At 40.6% G+C, this 16,032-nt stretch overlaps 1 protein-coding gene across 3 annotated transcripts in view; it reads right to left on the reverse strand.

Moving 5' to 3' along the window:
• Positions 1-16,032, reverse strand: part of lama5 (laminin, alpha 5) — a 135,461-nt gene that overhangs the window by 78,954 nt on the left and 40,475 nt on the right. For all 3 annotated transcript variants that reach the window (XM_022677607.2, XM_022677609.2, XM_022677606.2), the window contains exons 3-6: positions 10,890-11,007; positions 6,984-7,102; positions 5,746-5,916; positions 5,447-5,544 (exon numbers count right to left, since the gene is read on the reverse strand). In XM_022677607.2, coding sequence (XP_022533328.2) covers positions 5,447-5,544; positions 5,746-5,916; positions 6,984-7,102; positions 10,890-11,007 — 506 coding nt within the window. The remainder of the gene's footprint in view (positions 1-5,446; positions 5,545-5,745; positions 5,917-6,983; positions 7,103-10,889; positions 11,008-16,032) is intronic.

Genomic DNA, 16,032 nt, shown 5'->3' on the forward strand with positions numbered 1-16,032 from the left:
GTCTCTTTTCTTTTTTGAGTGAATAATAGCTGTTTGCTGTTGTTTTTCTATTTTACTCAGATAAAAACACTCATACAGCGAGGAACAGCAGCAGGAGCTCCTCAGATAAAGTGCTCTGTAAAAAAGTTCTCTGTAACTTTAATCACTCGCTGTACAACATGTCCATATGCAGTCCGGGACTCTATTGACACTCTATTAACAATTGACACTCCTAGACACTATATACACTTAACTTAAATACAATACTTGCACAGGATTATATTCAATATTGCCGTATCTGCTGATACCTGCTTTCTCGTTTACCTTATTTATTCTGTATTGCTGCACTACCTCCTATCTAAAATTAGATTACTTTCATATTTTGTAGTTTAGTTTTGTTTGTATTTATATATTCTTGCATATATTCTTTTACTGCTGTAGTAGGTGAAACACTTGAGGTTACAGTATTTTATATTTTTATTTATTAGGAATAGTTCATTTTTCAAGCCTTCGTTATCATCTTCTATAGTTTTGTGTGTCTTACTGTGCCACTCCTGTTGTAGTTTGTGCTACTTGTGTTCTATCTATCTATCTATCTACAGTGCCTTGCAAAAGTATTCAGCCCCCTGGAACTTTTCAAACTTTTGCCACATTTCAGGCTTCAAACATAAAGATATGAAATTTTAATTTTTTGTGAAGAATCAACAAGTAGGACAAAATCGTGAGGTGGAACATAATTTATTGGATATTTTAAACTTTTTTAGTTTATCTAAATCAGAATTCACTGCTAAAAAGCCGATACAGCTCCAGTTCAAAGCAGTCTAAGTATCACATTTTCAATACCACTGCAAACAAGGGCAAACAAGGACAAAGACAAACAGCCTAGATTGATAGCAATTAATCAAAATGACCATCCTGCTTCCCTCTATCCAATAATGCCCCCCTCTCAAAGTCTGTCAACTGGGCTAAATTTCTGAGCGTTTCATTGAGACATGTCTAACAGTCATTAATCTCTCACCAGGAGGTACACTACCTAAAAGTCAAAACAGCCTAAAACAGCCAAAACAGCCTTTTTAAAGAGTAAAGGGTTCGAACTTCAATGCCTTCTTTTGGCATGACCCCTTTTTTACATCTTGTGCTCACACCATTTAAATAGCATGGGAGTTTAGGAATAAATCTACACTGATGGGTGTGGTGGTCTGGAAGTGAGGTGTGTTCATGTAAATTTTCGGCATGTTGCTAATTTGGCAGAAGAAAACACAGATGCGCCACTGACTGAAGTGAACCTAGACAACAGTCAATCGTCAGAGTCCATTTCTATAGGTGCGCCCAGCATGCTGCAGAGCGCAAACTTGACTTTTAACCCAACAATAAACAGAATAAAGAATAAAATAACTTTGCTGTTCGCTTAAATGAGCTGCTGGCGTAGCTTCACAGCGTGAACGCACAGGTCATTATTCTCTGCCGAGACGCACAAAGTTCAGCGCTGTTAAGATACGAACGTGCCAAAGTCAGAGCTCACCTGGCTCTTAAAGTGAATAGAGGATGACACACTGAGTTATGGTTTAATTCACATTTCACCTAAAACACACCCTTGATTAATTAAGAGGATTGGTACATGACTTTTGTGCTTTTTGAGCAGCACAAGACGTACCAAAGACACACCGACACCGACAGTACCAAAGACACACCGACACGCCCCTAAATCCAGCTGTGCCATCCGCAATTGACTGGTGCAGCACTATAGATCCCTAAAATAAGGCCCCCAGTTTCTATTCAGACCACACCTGTAATCATTTACATATCTGCCTGACTGCATGTAGAGTTTTGTAGAAATCTGGAAATCTGGCGATATTTTTCTGTCTGTCTGAAAAGTTCAATTTCAATAACAGTCCAATCTCTCTACAGATAAAAGCATGGACACAAAAAAACACACACATACGCACTCACATGTGCACATGCAAACAGTCAGAATGAGTATTTCCAGAATCTTATTTCAAATGACCCAAACTAACCCCGTCATCTGGAACCTATTAACCTTTAAAACCTCCATTCTAGCTTCTCTAAGACGTTAAAAAGGGAGTAAAATACACACACCACCCTGCCACGCTGCTGAGGATCAGTTTAAATCAGAGATAAGCTCTGACCCTGGATCTGCTAATTACCTCATACATCACTTCAGCACTGGCCAGTGCGGCAGGAACCTGCGAGGCAAACAGGTGGGAAATACAGAGCTTGTTTTTTTTTTCCTCGATCACTCAGTCATCTCCTGAACTTTCATTCACGTATTCAAAGAACATGTTTACATTTGAACTTTTTTGGTTTTCTAGACCCTGTTCTATTTGCTCTGATATTTTAGGATGTTTGGTTGGGTATGAAAAAGCTGTTTTCAGTCCCAACGTTTATCCAGAGTACTGATCTCTTGTGCTTACAAAAACAGAGATCACGGAGTTTCTTAACAAAAAATGGGATGGTGCACAACTTGTGTAAAAGCTATTTGTTCCCAAACTACTATTAACGTGCCAAAGTAAGGGCCCTAAATTTATTAGCGGAATCAATCTGTTAAAAAATAATAATATTGTCATGCCGGGCGCTGAAAGCGCTCCTATATCCCCCACACTCAGCTCTGCCTGCGATCTGCTGCTTCCAGACTACAGTACCCAGAATGCACCAGACTGAAATCCCACCCAATCCCGATTACATGACACAGCACATGACGCAATTTCAGGAAGCAGGTCACCTGAGTACTAGCCTGACCTTGCTTTTTGCCTGCCCTCTGATATTGCCTTGATTGTTTATAAACTCTGGTATGTTATCTCTTTGTTACTGCTGATTACCAGTATTAACCTTGCTTAGTTTGACCATCCCTTTGGCTTGACCCTGAGAAATACCATATTTGTCGCACTATAAGGCTCACTTAAAATTCTTTCATTTTCCCCAAAATCATAATTTTACCAGTCAGGTTGTAAGGAGCAGTAAAGACACTCTGCTTACGTATTATAATTCAGTGCACCTTCTGTATGAAAATATAGCAAAAAATAGACATTTATTGACAGTGCGCCTCCAGTATTTGAATAAATAGACTAAATTCATGAGCTTCATAAGGTTTCCATTTATAAACATACGGCAGGTGGCATCTATCACCTTATTAAGATGTATAGGTTTTAAATGCCTACTTTATTAGCTGTACAAAGTATATAAAAGGTTCAATATGAATATACACTAGGGGTGTGCCATATCGTATCGTACACGATAATATCGTCAACATTTTTAAATATCGTGAACGATATTATACGCTAAAATATCGTGCCATATCACCCATCCCATTTCCTATTATATATCTACTAGAAACAGATTATATCTGTCCAGTGTCATTTATTTTACTTTAATCCTGGATCTATGGAGATATTTGGAGTGTGTTATCATTATTATTGTCATGACATTCTGGATCATTGACTTCTGTTACAAATCTGATAAAATTCTTGTATTTTTTAATATCTCACTTAGGGGTGTGCAGTATTATATTGTATGTAATAATATTTTTTTTCTTCTTGCAGTGTTTAGTGTATTTTTTAACTAATTTTTTTTTTTAAGTGTTTTGTCATATCGCCAAGAGTATCGTTACCGCAAAAATACCATGAAATATTGTGATATTATTTTAGGGCCATATCGCCCAACCCCTAATATACACTGCAATTATCTATAAACCAGCTTCATGTTCTCTCAACAGCTCTTCAGATATTCACTCAAAGAACATGCAGGAAGGCACTGGAACATCTGCGTCAGGTCATCCTAATCTGCTCTAGCCCTCTGGGTTTTAATAAATCAATAAATGGAGTGAGGAGGTGAAGTGCTTCCTCGCTGACGGCTCTGACACTTTTCCCCTCGGTCCGACTCGCACATCCTCTCACCTAAAGCAGCAGGAATGCCTGGAATGACCAGACACAGCAACAAACCATTCATCAGCACGCCGATGTGATAGGCACAGCGTTAAAGCCCCTTTCTCAATCCCAGCAGCGCTTTACACACACATCCCCAGAGCCAGGAAAATCTCCACAAATTCCTGCAACCTTAAACAAACCACCTGTCAGCTCACAGGCTCAGCCTGCCTGCCTAACGTCCACATGATGTCTGAGCTTAAAGACAGACACGTACAGATGCCATCACCACACAGGTATTGTGCAGGGAGGTTACAGTTCATCGTACAAGTCTCAGCACGCTGAATTCACCGACCCTGCTACAAAACGAGGGTTAAAAATTGGCCTTGCTCTCTTTCTGGGTGGGTAGATGGCGCTCCCTCCTCACATCACTCCAAAGGGTGATGTCGATCAGCACAAGGCGTCTGTGAGCTGATGTATCGGAACCGAGTTGCTGTGCTTTCCTCCGAGCACATTGTGATGCTACTCGGAAATGCTGCACCAACTGCATTTTAAAAAGAGGCGGTGGCTGACTTTACATGTATCGGAGGAGGCATGTGCTAGTCTTTACTCCTCCCCCTGGTGTTGGGGAATCACCAGTGATAGGAGGAGGCCTAATGAGTGGGTTGGGTGATTGGCTGTGTAAATTGGAGTGAAAATGGAACCAAAATTGAAAAGTGGAAAAAAAACAAGCTAAACTCACAGAAATTAAATGAATGAATGAGTAATGAAAATAGAGCTCAAATGAGATACATTCATTAACATTGTCATAAAAGTAAAGGTCAAACAAGCTACAGTCGCCAGAATAGTTATAAAAAAAAAGTAGGGCAAGTAGACACAATAGTATTGTTATGAATACTACTAGGGTTCTTACAAACTAAATCCCCCAAATTTTGAAGATAATGGGGTTCAATAAGCAAATAAGCAGTTTAGTTTTTCTCCAGAATCGAGGCTGGAGCAAACAGCACTAGCATTAGCTGCTAAGTGCAGTGCTAGCTCTTTCACCATTCAGAGGTGAGTATACTAGAGAAGAGCAGGATATGAACATTTATCTATCTATTATCTCTTCAGCACACACACAAACAGAGCCAGTGTGTTTCAAAACCATATAATTTTCAAGAGTACATAATCCTGTCTAACACCCTCCAGGCTAAATACCTCACACATACACACGCATGTAATTTTGGAGTGCTCCTCTATGAATCTGTAGCTGTGAATCGCAGAAACCTGTGTGCTGTTTGCATGCTGGCAGACTGAGGTGATAAATGCTGATACTCTGGCAACAGGTCAGAGTCTTGTGTTTTCTAAGTCAAATATTCTACCTGCAGGAGATCTTCTTCAACCACAGAGCTCATCTGTACTCATCTTATATGCAAATATAGTCATCTGTCATCCCTGCTTTCATTTTACAATACAGTAAATGGTCATATACTACTCATTTTCATTTAATAAGACCATAGAGTAAGAAACTATTGTAATAATGGTAATGAATATGTCATCAGTGTTGTGCAAAATTGTGCTGAAGTGCCTGAAGCTGATGGTGCTCTTACTTGTAGGGGTCGTTGGGGTCTTTAGCGTTGCAGGCTTCAGCATGGCCATTGCACACACACCTGCCTCCAATGCTGATGTCTTTGATGCTGTAGTAATACTGTAGGAGAAAAGGCAGAACACACACGGATCATGCTAACTGGCTGTATTTGCTTCTTTAGCTTCATAGCGCCTGATATGTTTAAAATTACTTGATAATTACCATGTTTTTTTTTTTTTTTATCTGACTGTTATGTGTGGAAATACACATCTACACAAAGACATGAGCGTGTGTGGATGAGCTGCGGGGTGAGTGTTTTACCCGCCGGGTGACGGTGGGGTCTCTCAGGGCTTTGCCCATCAGGTGGCCCAGCAGTGTGTTGGTGCGGAGGAAGCGCAGGCGGATGTTGGTGGCTTTGGTGAATTCTCTCAGTACAGGAGAGTAAGAGAAGTTCATAGCTCCAGGACGTCCATTTACCAGAGACACCACAATCTGTGGATTAATAAATAAACATGCTTACACACTATAAACATGATAAAAAAAAACATTGAAAAATAATTATGCTTTTTTTATGCGTCTGCTGAGCTCCCCATCCTTCTTTATTTGATTGTTGATCATTTCGCTCTTTTTTCTAAATTGTTATCCTGGCATTTTTCAGCTTGCCAGATCTTTAAGTCTTTATTAAAGCTCTAACCAGGGATGCCCCACATATTTGCCAGTCGAAAATAGTAATAAGCAAGAATAAGTGTTTCTTCCAACATTAACAAAAAGTTTTCAGCATCACTTGGTATCTCAGCTATCTCAACTTATCTTCAGCTTTGCTGCCTCTTTACCAACTGCCTGTTTTATAGCTGAATGATGTGAGCTGTACAGGACTAGGATAGTAAAGTTAACTTTAGCTAAATTAGCTTTAGCATTCGTTTGTACAGCAAAACACTGAGTGACTTTCTCTGTGTAAACTTTAAATCACATGTGAATTGAGCAGCAGTGCTGAGGAACATTTATGACTAAAATTGCTCTGCTTAAGTTTATATTAATATACATGATTAGAGGACTTTAACTTTAGACAAAATTTTATTTTTATAAAGCTTCTAATGCATCTTAATTCAGTGATCCGTTTTTATATCCGTATCAGAAAAAAAAAAGTATTTCTTACATTTCTTTATTTCCACTTTATTTCTCTGCAGACAGTATCAACCCAAGATATTTCATGTTTTATCTGCTCAACTTTATTACATTCATGCATTCCAGGCTTGCTACATGTTCAAGTAAACTTGGACATGGGCAATTAAAGTACTAGTAATATTTAGAGTGTTTAAAAACAATGCTAAGATTGGATTAGTATATTTTTCTCTACAGTTTATTCTATCATTAAATCATTTAATGAATCATTTAATGAGGAATTCCAGTGCATTAAGAGCAACAACGTAAATCGAATCCTTAGTTAGAAGCCATTGTTGCCTCCTGTATCCATATCTATATTCATATCTGCATTACTCTATGACTCAGTGACTGCTTGGTATGAAGAGACACTAATAACATTAGAATCGGGTCATTACCTCTCCATTCTCTAGAGGCACTATGCGAGAGTACTCTGTGGTGCAGATGACGTCGTTGTCACGGTAGATGCGCTCGATGGTCCTCTGGCCAAACTGCTCAATGCAGTCCCTCTTAGATGCTGAAAATCAAAGCACAGTAAACACACAGTATATAACTCAGTAGCTGGTCTATATTAATCTGTAGAAACTATAAAATTAGTAAATTATCAAGTTATGAAAGTGTATAGAAGAAACATGGTTAAACACAGGCCTTTATATAGAGTTTAGACTTGATCGAGTTCAATTCATTTCACTAAGAATGTATATATATATATTTTTTTGTTTGTTTTTATACCTTTTTATGTACCTACCTTTGTTCCTATCTACCTTCCTATTACAATCCTATCTACCTATCGATCTCCAGAATTTCCCCCCGGGGATCAATAAAGTGTCTGTCTGTCTGTCTGTCTGTCTGTCTGTCTATCTATCTATCTATCTATCTATCTATCTATCTATCTATCTATCTATCTATCTATCTATCTATCTATCTATCTATCTATCTATCTATCTACCTATCAACATACACACCTATCTAACTACCTTTTAGGGCTGCAAGATATTGGAAAAAAAAAAAAGATTGCAAATGTTATTTTTGGTCACCAGCCCCGCCCCCACCCGCGCACTGTCTCGCATCCGGACCAATCAAGAGCTGAGTCAGCGCCGAGCACTCAAAACCAGAGGAAAACAACAAAACAACAGTAATTGGCCCTTTAATCGGGCATTTAAGTTGCTTTTTGAAAAGGTAAATAGGAGCGTTTTTCTGGTATTAAAAGCATGAATTCAGCTGTTACTTGCTTCTTGCGCAGGCAGCAGTAGCCTGTCACTTACACAGACACAGAGACAACGCTGTGTATCTACTTTTTGTGTCAAGAATCAACAGATTTAATTTAATTTAATTGCCTTAAGTGACATTGCACGTCCTGCGATGTGACTACTGCGCATGTGCACATCGCAATGACGATGCTTAAATGATATATTGCCTACTACTTTTGTTCCTATCTACAAATCTACCTTCCTTTCTACCTACTTAAGTACACATCTAGCTACTTTTGTTCCTATCTACACATCTACCTACCTACCTACCTTCCTATCTACCTACCTACCATCCCTCCTATCTACCCATCTATGTATCTACAAATCTACCTACCTACCTACCTACCTACCATCCTTCCTATCAACTAATCTACGTATCTACAAATCTACCTACCTACCTTCTTATCTACCTACCTACCTTTGTTCCTATCTACAAATCTACCTACCTACCTTCTTATCTACCTACCTACCTTTGTTCCTATCTACAAATCTACCTACCTACCATCCTTCCTATCTACTAATCTATGTATCTACAGATCTACCTACCTACCTTCTTATCTACCTACCTACCTTTATTCCTATCTACAAATCTACCTACCTACCATCCTTCCTATCTACCAATCTACGTATCTACAAATCTACCTATTTACCTTCTTATCTACCTACCTACCTTTGTTCCTATCTTCAAATCTACCTACCTATCTACCATCCTTCCTATCTACCAATCTATGTATCTACAAATCTACCTACCTACTTTATTATATACCTACGTACCTTTGTTCCTATCTACAAATCTATCTACCTACCATCCTTCCTATCAACCAATCTACGTTTCTACAAATCTGCCTAACCACCTTCTTATCTACCTACCTACCTTTATTCCTATCTACTAATATACCTACTTACCATCCCTCCTATCTACCAATCTATGTATCTACAAATCTACCTACCTACATTCTTATCTACCTACCTACCATCCCTCTTATCTACCGATCTACGTATCTAAATACCTACCTATCTAACTACCTACCTTCGTATCTACCTACCTACCTACCTATCTCCCTACCCATCTACCCTCTATCAACAAATCTCTCTGTTATTTCTGTGACTCTGTCTCTCCTGTGTAGAGATATTTTCTGTATTCTGAGTCATCGTGGTGGGCCAGTGGAATGTGAGTTCAGTCCAGCAGCACAATATTATGTTTCAGAGTGGTGATAATGTCACAGCTCTAAATGCCAGCCAGGGCTCGGCGTCTGTATTGTTGCTGAGTCTTTTACTGTCCTCATCTAGACCAGGGTCAGGACTGTGTTGACACCTACAGTTATGACAGCAGACAGGGACAGCCTCAAACAACAGGGTCACTGTATGTGTGTGTGTGTGTGTGTCTTTGTAGATTTTGGTTAAGGCTAGTGCAGAACTATAATGGGAACAAATGCCCAATCATACCCAAACACTATGAAACACCCATAAAACTGGCACAGCAACAACCCAACCCTGTATTCTGAACAGAGGCAAGTCAGTGTGTGTGTGTGTGTGTGTGTGTTTATGTCTCACAGAGTTAACTAGAGCTAGCTAGAACCAGATGGAATTTATACCTGTCTTGTGTTTCTTTTCCTTATTTCCTTACTGGCAGGTCTGGCACTGCTAATTTCCCATGAGAGGCCAACATGTTACACCAGCATTCCCCTTTAACCTCTGACCTGCTAACAAAGCTGCCCAGTGGGTCCACTAATACAAACCACATGATGGTCTGACTGGGTCAGGTCTGCTTTACCATTACTACTGTCATGTAGGTGATGATGACGTAGTAAAAATGTAGTAAAACCAAAGCAAACCAGACCAAATGGATACAATAACACACAAGACTTGGTTTTACCTTCATTCTAGACTTTCAGGGAATTTTCAGTTTTGCTATCTGTCTACCTACCGGCCTGTCTACATACCTACCTATCCACCTATGTATCTATCCATCTACATATATATCTACCTACCTACCTGCCTTTTTAAATACCTATCTACCTACTAACCTACCTACCTGCCTTTTTACCTACCTATCTACCTACCTATCTATCTACCCATCTATCTACCTACCTATTTACCTATCTACCTGCTCATCTACTTACCTATCTATCTACCCATCTATCTACCCACCTACCTATCTACCAACCTATGTACCTACCCATTTAGCTACCTACCTATCTACCCATCTATCCATCTACCTATCTTTACCTACCTATCTATCTACCTACCTACCTACCTATTTACCTACCCACCTACCTACCCATCTACCTACCTATGTTTTACCTACTCATCTATCTACCTACCCACCTACCTATGTTTTACCTACCTATATATCTACCTACATACTTATCTACCTACTAATCTATCTACCTACCTACCCATCTATTTACCTACCCACCTATCTATCTATCTACCTGCCTACTTATCTACCCTTCTACCTACCTACCTACCTACCGTTTCATCTATCTACCTACCTATCTACCCATCTACATACCTACCGTTTTATCTATCTACCTACCTACCTACCCATCTACCTACCTACCGTTTTATCTATCTACCTGCCTATCTACCTAGATTTCTACCCATCTACCTACCTACATTTTACCTACCTATCTCCTTAACTATTTACCCTTCTACCAACCTATCTACCCATCTACCCACCTATCTACCTACTTATCTATCTTACTAGCTTTTTACCTAACTATTTTGACCCAACCATACTTTTGCCTCTCTATGTGTTTTACTGATGGCTTTTGTTATAATCGCGACTAAAACAAAAGGCAGAGTTCCAGTCCAGTCTTTAAGTTTTTGGTATTGACAAACATACAGTGAATTCTGGAGGTACTGCTTATTTGCATTTGGATCAGTTTGGATCAGGTGGGGTGAGATGTAACAAGCTTGGATCCAGAGTCTGCAGGACTATAGGAGGACTACAGGAGCAGGGTTGGAGACCACTGGTCTACGGCATCAATCCAAAAGCTTTGTGAAAGAGTGTGCAAAGAAAGTGCACTGTAGATGTAGCTGTATACTCACAAGCAAAGAACTGCCACGGCTGGTAGGTCTTCCCGAAGTCGACCGAGCGCTCCAGCACCCAGAGGTCAGGCCTGGGGGAGTTAGCGAACTTGACGAGGACGTACGCCACATGGAAGAGCTGCGGGAGACAAGAGGAAATACCCGTCTTTGAGAAACATGAGTAAGTAGCCTTAATGCACAGAACACAGGAAGACATCCGTACATCCATACAATAGGTCATGCCCTGGCGCTAAAAGCTAACTGTCAATCAACGTACAGTCTGTTAACATTAATGTACACTGGAGAAAACTGACCCTCCCTACAGCATCAGGTGCAGCTTCATGCAGAACAAAAGCACATTCCTCTTCCACACAGCGCTACACAGACACAAACGGCAGGGAGTGACGTTAGGGATCGGGTTTCATTTAGCATCACTTAGCATGACACGCCGACTAACTCCACTGAAAAGCAGCCAGAGCTAATAATCCCACCGAGACCCCCGTAATCACTTTCATATACTCGGCCCGACTGGACGGTGAGCTCATGCGGTCCGAGGGGGTAACAGATGTTCTCCCAAGATGAACAAATCAAAGTGAATAATAAAAAAAATATAGAACTCATGCAGCGTGGGGTGTCCACCTTTGTCCAATCAGTCTTCATTAGCTTTACCGCATCGTCAGACAGCCCTACTCTACTGTCTGTAGCCAGAAATGTAATATGACAGCAGTATGAACTGGGTCTCTGGGAGTTGTTTAACACGCAACCACTGAAACCCTGTAGCCTCACTGCGATTTCCAGACTTTCCAGACTTTTCCCTTTACTCTTGTTTTCTCAGGAGGAGCATGAGAATTCCTCCATTCTCACACTTTGATACAGACACTGACTGCTGCTTTGCTGTGTCCTGATTGGTCTGTTTCCCATACTTTAGAAGAAGCACCTGACGCAGGCATCCCTAACTGCATTCTTTATCCTTTCTATCCTATTTTAAAGTGATACCCTTTTACCTGTATTGATAGTTCTGTATCTCTCAACTTGTCCAGAAATGCATGTGTAAAGCATCTGGGAAAGTGATAGGAATTCCACTTCGTGACTGTAGGGGGAGCCCAGAACCGAAAAACACTCATTTTCACATGATATAACTTTAAAGTACTTTATATTATCATGACAAACCTTGCAAAAACATTCCACGAACTTCACCAAAGGTCTTCAGGTTTCTCTTATCGGACCAATGGTACATTATAATGATATATAGTAGGGATGCATCCAATATTTGGCAACCAAATACATCAATCTGAAAATGGCAAAATAAGCTCTTTTAGTGCTTGTAAGTGATGTAAGTCACATTGCAGCCTTAGGCTTGGGATTAAACAGCCTCCCTTCCCCTTCTTCCCCTCCTCCCCCAGAGTAGACAAACGGCAAGTTTAAGTTCATTTTTACACTCATGCTTAGTATGAGTTTACATTTTTTTCTCAAACTGTCCTGTTTTCCAGCTGACAAACACAAGATGAGCTAACTTCAGCAAGTTTCACTCACATGTGACTTGAGTAGCACTGCTGAGGTAAATTTATGATCAGAAATGCACTAGAGAGGTGGCTTCCTACAGTACACACAGCACTGAATGAGAAAAAGAGCAAATAAATACATTTCTAAAGACAATAAATACAGACTGAGTATATTTATACAGGTTATTGCCGTAATATCTGTATCATATGATCCTCTAGAAAAGCTAAAAGGAAGCATTACATCAGACATCTCAAGAATTCCCAGTCTGATCCCTCCCAAAACCATCTTCCTGCACAGAGCTTAAGTCTTAATGCAGCAGCATCCACCTACTTCCTCTCTCTGACTTCCTATATCAGCAGTGCTGACAGCATTAAAATCCACTTAACCCGCTTTACCCCCACCAGTATCCCCAAAACACCCTCTATTCCCCCTTAAACACCGGCGCAGCGTCTGACCCCAGCAGAGACTGTCATTTCCATTACAGTCTCTCCACCAGAACATGAAACAAAAGCACATCTGCAGACCACACTCTGGTCCTGACTTTAGCTCTGAAGAATAAACACTCAACTTCAAAGTGGCAATCTGAAGTCCCACCAGACCTTCCTTTAGACAGGTGGGCCAGGAAATGGTGACTTTTCATCTGGATTGCACTGAAAAACTGCATTCTTTTCACATTTTACATATATTTAGTCTTGTTACTGGGTGATAAGGGTTACAGTTCTGGCTCACACCATCACATTCCTTACTTACACAGTAAGAAGAAAGAAACCTGCTTAGCATACAAGGTCATTCGTTTTTCTTCCTTTATGCAGCTGTCTCAAAATGTCTCATATAAAGCTATGAGAAAGTCTTAGATAAATCAATCAAAACATTGAGTATTTTCTTTCCAATCTAAACTAATAAAGCCAAAATATGGTGCACCATATTGTCAAATTTGGCAGAGCAAGACACCTACTCATTTAGTAGACACGCCTCCTTCTTTCAGACCTACCAACCATGTCTCAGACTGCCTTCATTGAGTTTTCTTCTCAGAAGTAAGTGTTAGTGCAATACTGTAAATTTTCACACCAGCGACCGGCCTGACCCACATGGCAACTGCAGCCTTAGGCCAGCAGATACCAACTTTTGACCAACTTTTGCCAACATCACTACCGGTCTAATCAAGCAACGCTACATTTATGGCTTTAGCATACTAGCTACTAGCCTCATTACCTCAATCTTTACCAGCCACAGCCAAGATCACTACCTCAAAGCCATATGCAGTCTACCAGCCTACCACAGCATTTGCAAATAGCAACATTAGCCAACTAGGCCAATTGTTCCAACCATTCAGCTGCTACTCAGCTTTATTTCCCCCATCCCTAGTGATGCCCCAACACCAGGAGGTTGAAGACTAGCTCACGCCTCCTCCGATACATATAAAGTCAGCCACCGCCTTTTTTCTAACTGCTGCTGATGCAGCATTGCAGAGTAGCACCACAGCGCACTCGGAGGAAAGCGCAGCGACTCAGTTCTGATACATCAGCTCACAGATGCCTTGTGCTGACTGACCTGATTAACCATGGAGTGATGAGGGGAGAGAGCGCCATCTACTCACCCAGACAGAGTGCAAGGCCAGTTGTGCTCTCTCAGGGCTCTGGCAGCTGATGGCAAGCTGCATGACCAGGATTCAAACCATCAATCTCCCAATCAAAGTGGCAGCGCCTTAGTTCACTGAACCACTCGAAGCCAATCATGTTCCATTTATGTACTATATCAAAATCTGTCTTTTACATACAGATTCAATCATCAAAGTGTTTCTTTGGGAAAACAGAGACATTTGTGAACGCCAACTTTGCTTTGCATCTTGAACCAAAGAGATTGCCCAATCCATTCCTCAACTTCATGACTTCATGCTCAAATGAAGAGTGACTGGAGTGAGAAAAGGAACGGGAATGTGATCCATCATTCACTCAAAGAGGAGATTCAAAAGAGCTTCAAAGCCAAGACTGAGCCAGCCAGGGGAGCAACCACCAACCCCCTCAAACCCCCGACCCCCCTGCTTCTGCACAACACAGCCCAGACCAGCAGGTGGGATTTGTGAGTGTATATATGTGTGTGCATTGTGAATGTATGCTTCTTTAGCTGTGTGCTTCTGGAATTTCCCCTAATGCATTTCAGTCCTTAACTGGGGGTGAAATGTCTTGCCCTCTCTTGGCATTTATCAGCATAACTGATTAAACATGCTGTCTGTGCACAGTGTTCTTACAGATAGGACCATGAATTGAATGCAGATTACAAGCTTTCACAACCTGATTTCCAATAGGAATACTAACAGTTATCATCACATGTTTTAGAAAATGTTCACATAGAGAGAGGTATTCATCTACTCTTAAAAATGTTCTGGAACTAAAAATAACACAAGTTTTCTGTTTCTGAAAACTTCTTTGGAACAAATTGAAGAGTCTGATGCCGCTGTGAGCATTTACACTAGTGCATATTGCATCTACATCTGTAAAACACGAGTTAGCGATTGAGTTTTTAAGTGACTAAGTTGACTGGGTTACTTTTACTGAAATATCTGGGGATGTACGATTATAGGGCTGTAGGAATTTTTGTAATTTTATCATCATCACCCACATTCAGCAACAGAGGAAGCTCTTCACACTGCAGACTGGTTTTCAAGAAGCTCAAGACCAGTTTTTGCTCAATCTAATCAAAGGTAGGTTGAGTGTTTTATGATCAATAAGTTGCACCGTATTTTAAGGAACACTATCAATGAACAAAACTGTAATTCTTAAAAAAGTTTGGGTGAGTAAAGTGCTTCCATTCATTTACAGTAAGCTTGGATTTCCAATATTTTACTACAGTTAGCAGCAGCAATAGCCGAGGTTAGCAGCGCCTAGCAGCATTTAGCGCTAGTTAATTCCACCCGACAGCGCTACACTAAGGAACCATGAGTGTTCCGGTAACCCAGAGGCCAGGAACCCAGGGTTTGTCCCACGTAGCTTGTTTTAACACGATAAACACTACAATCTGATATACTTACCTCTGAATGGCAAAAGAGCTAGGGTTGCGGTTAGAAGCTGATGCTAATACTGCTCCAGCCTTGGTGCTGGAGAAACTTCACTGAAAGTCCTGTATAATACTGTACTTCACTGGAGTGGCTTTACTGCTCCTTAATACCTAACTGGTAAAATTCAAACATAAGGAGCACTGCATTAAACGGCGTACTGACGATTTTTGGGAAAATGAAAGAATTTTAAGTGTGCCTTATACTGCGAAAAATACGGTAGGTTGTTACATTGGACCAATAAACTCCTTTAGAACTGGTTTGAGCAACAATTGCACCTCAAACATCCATAAAAGTAAGTTTGAATTGACTTGAACTTGGAACATCACTTTACTACAGAACTTCCGTAACTCCTGTTCAGTACAGCCTGAGGTAAGAAAGCACTTTGACAGTGGCATCCAATAAAAGTCCCGTCTAGCTGCTCTCCCCTGGGCTTAATGATTGCACAAATTCCTACACTGGCTTTATGCATTCCTGAGGTTACCATAGCAATAGGCATGGACAAGCAGCACAGCCCTGCAGACATGGATTTGGGAATGCAGCCAATGGCACCTGAGCAACCATCACAAGAGGGCAAAAGGACAGCGGGTGAAAAAGAGACACAGCAGG

Source organism: Astyanax mexicanus, chromosome 13 (assembly GCF_023375975.1).
Source record: "Astyanax mexicanus isolate ESR-SI-001 chromosome 13, AstMex3_surface, whole genome shotgun sequence".
In the NCBI taxonomy this organism is placed as follows: domain Eukaryota; kingdom Metazoa; phylum Chordata; class Actinopteri; order Characiformes; family Acestrorhamphidae; genus Astyanax; species Astyanax mexicanus.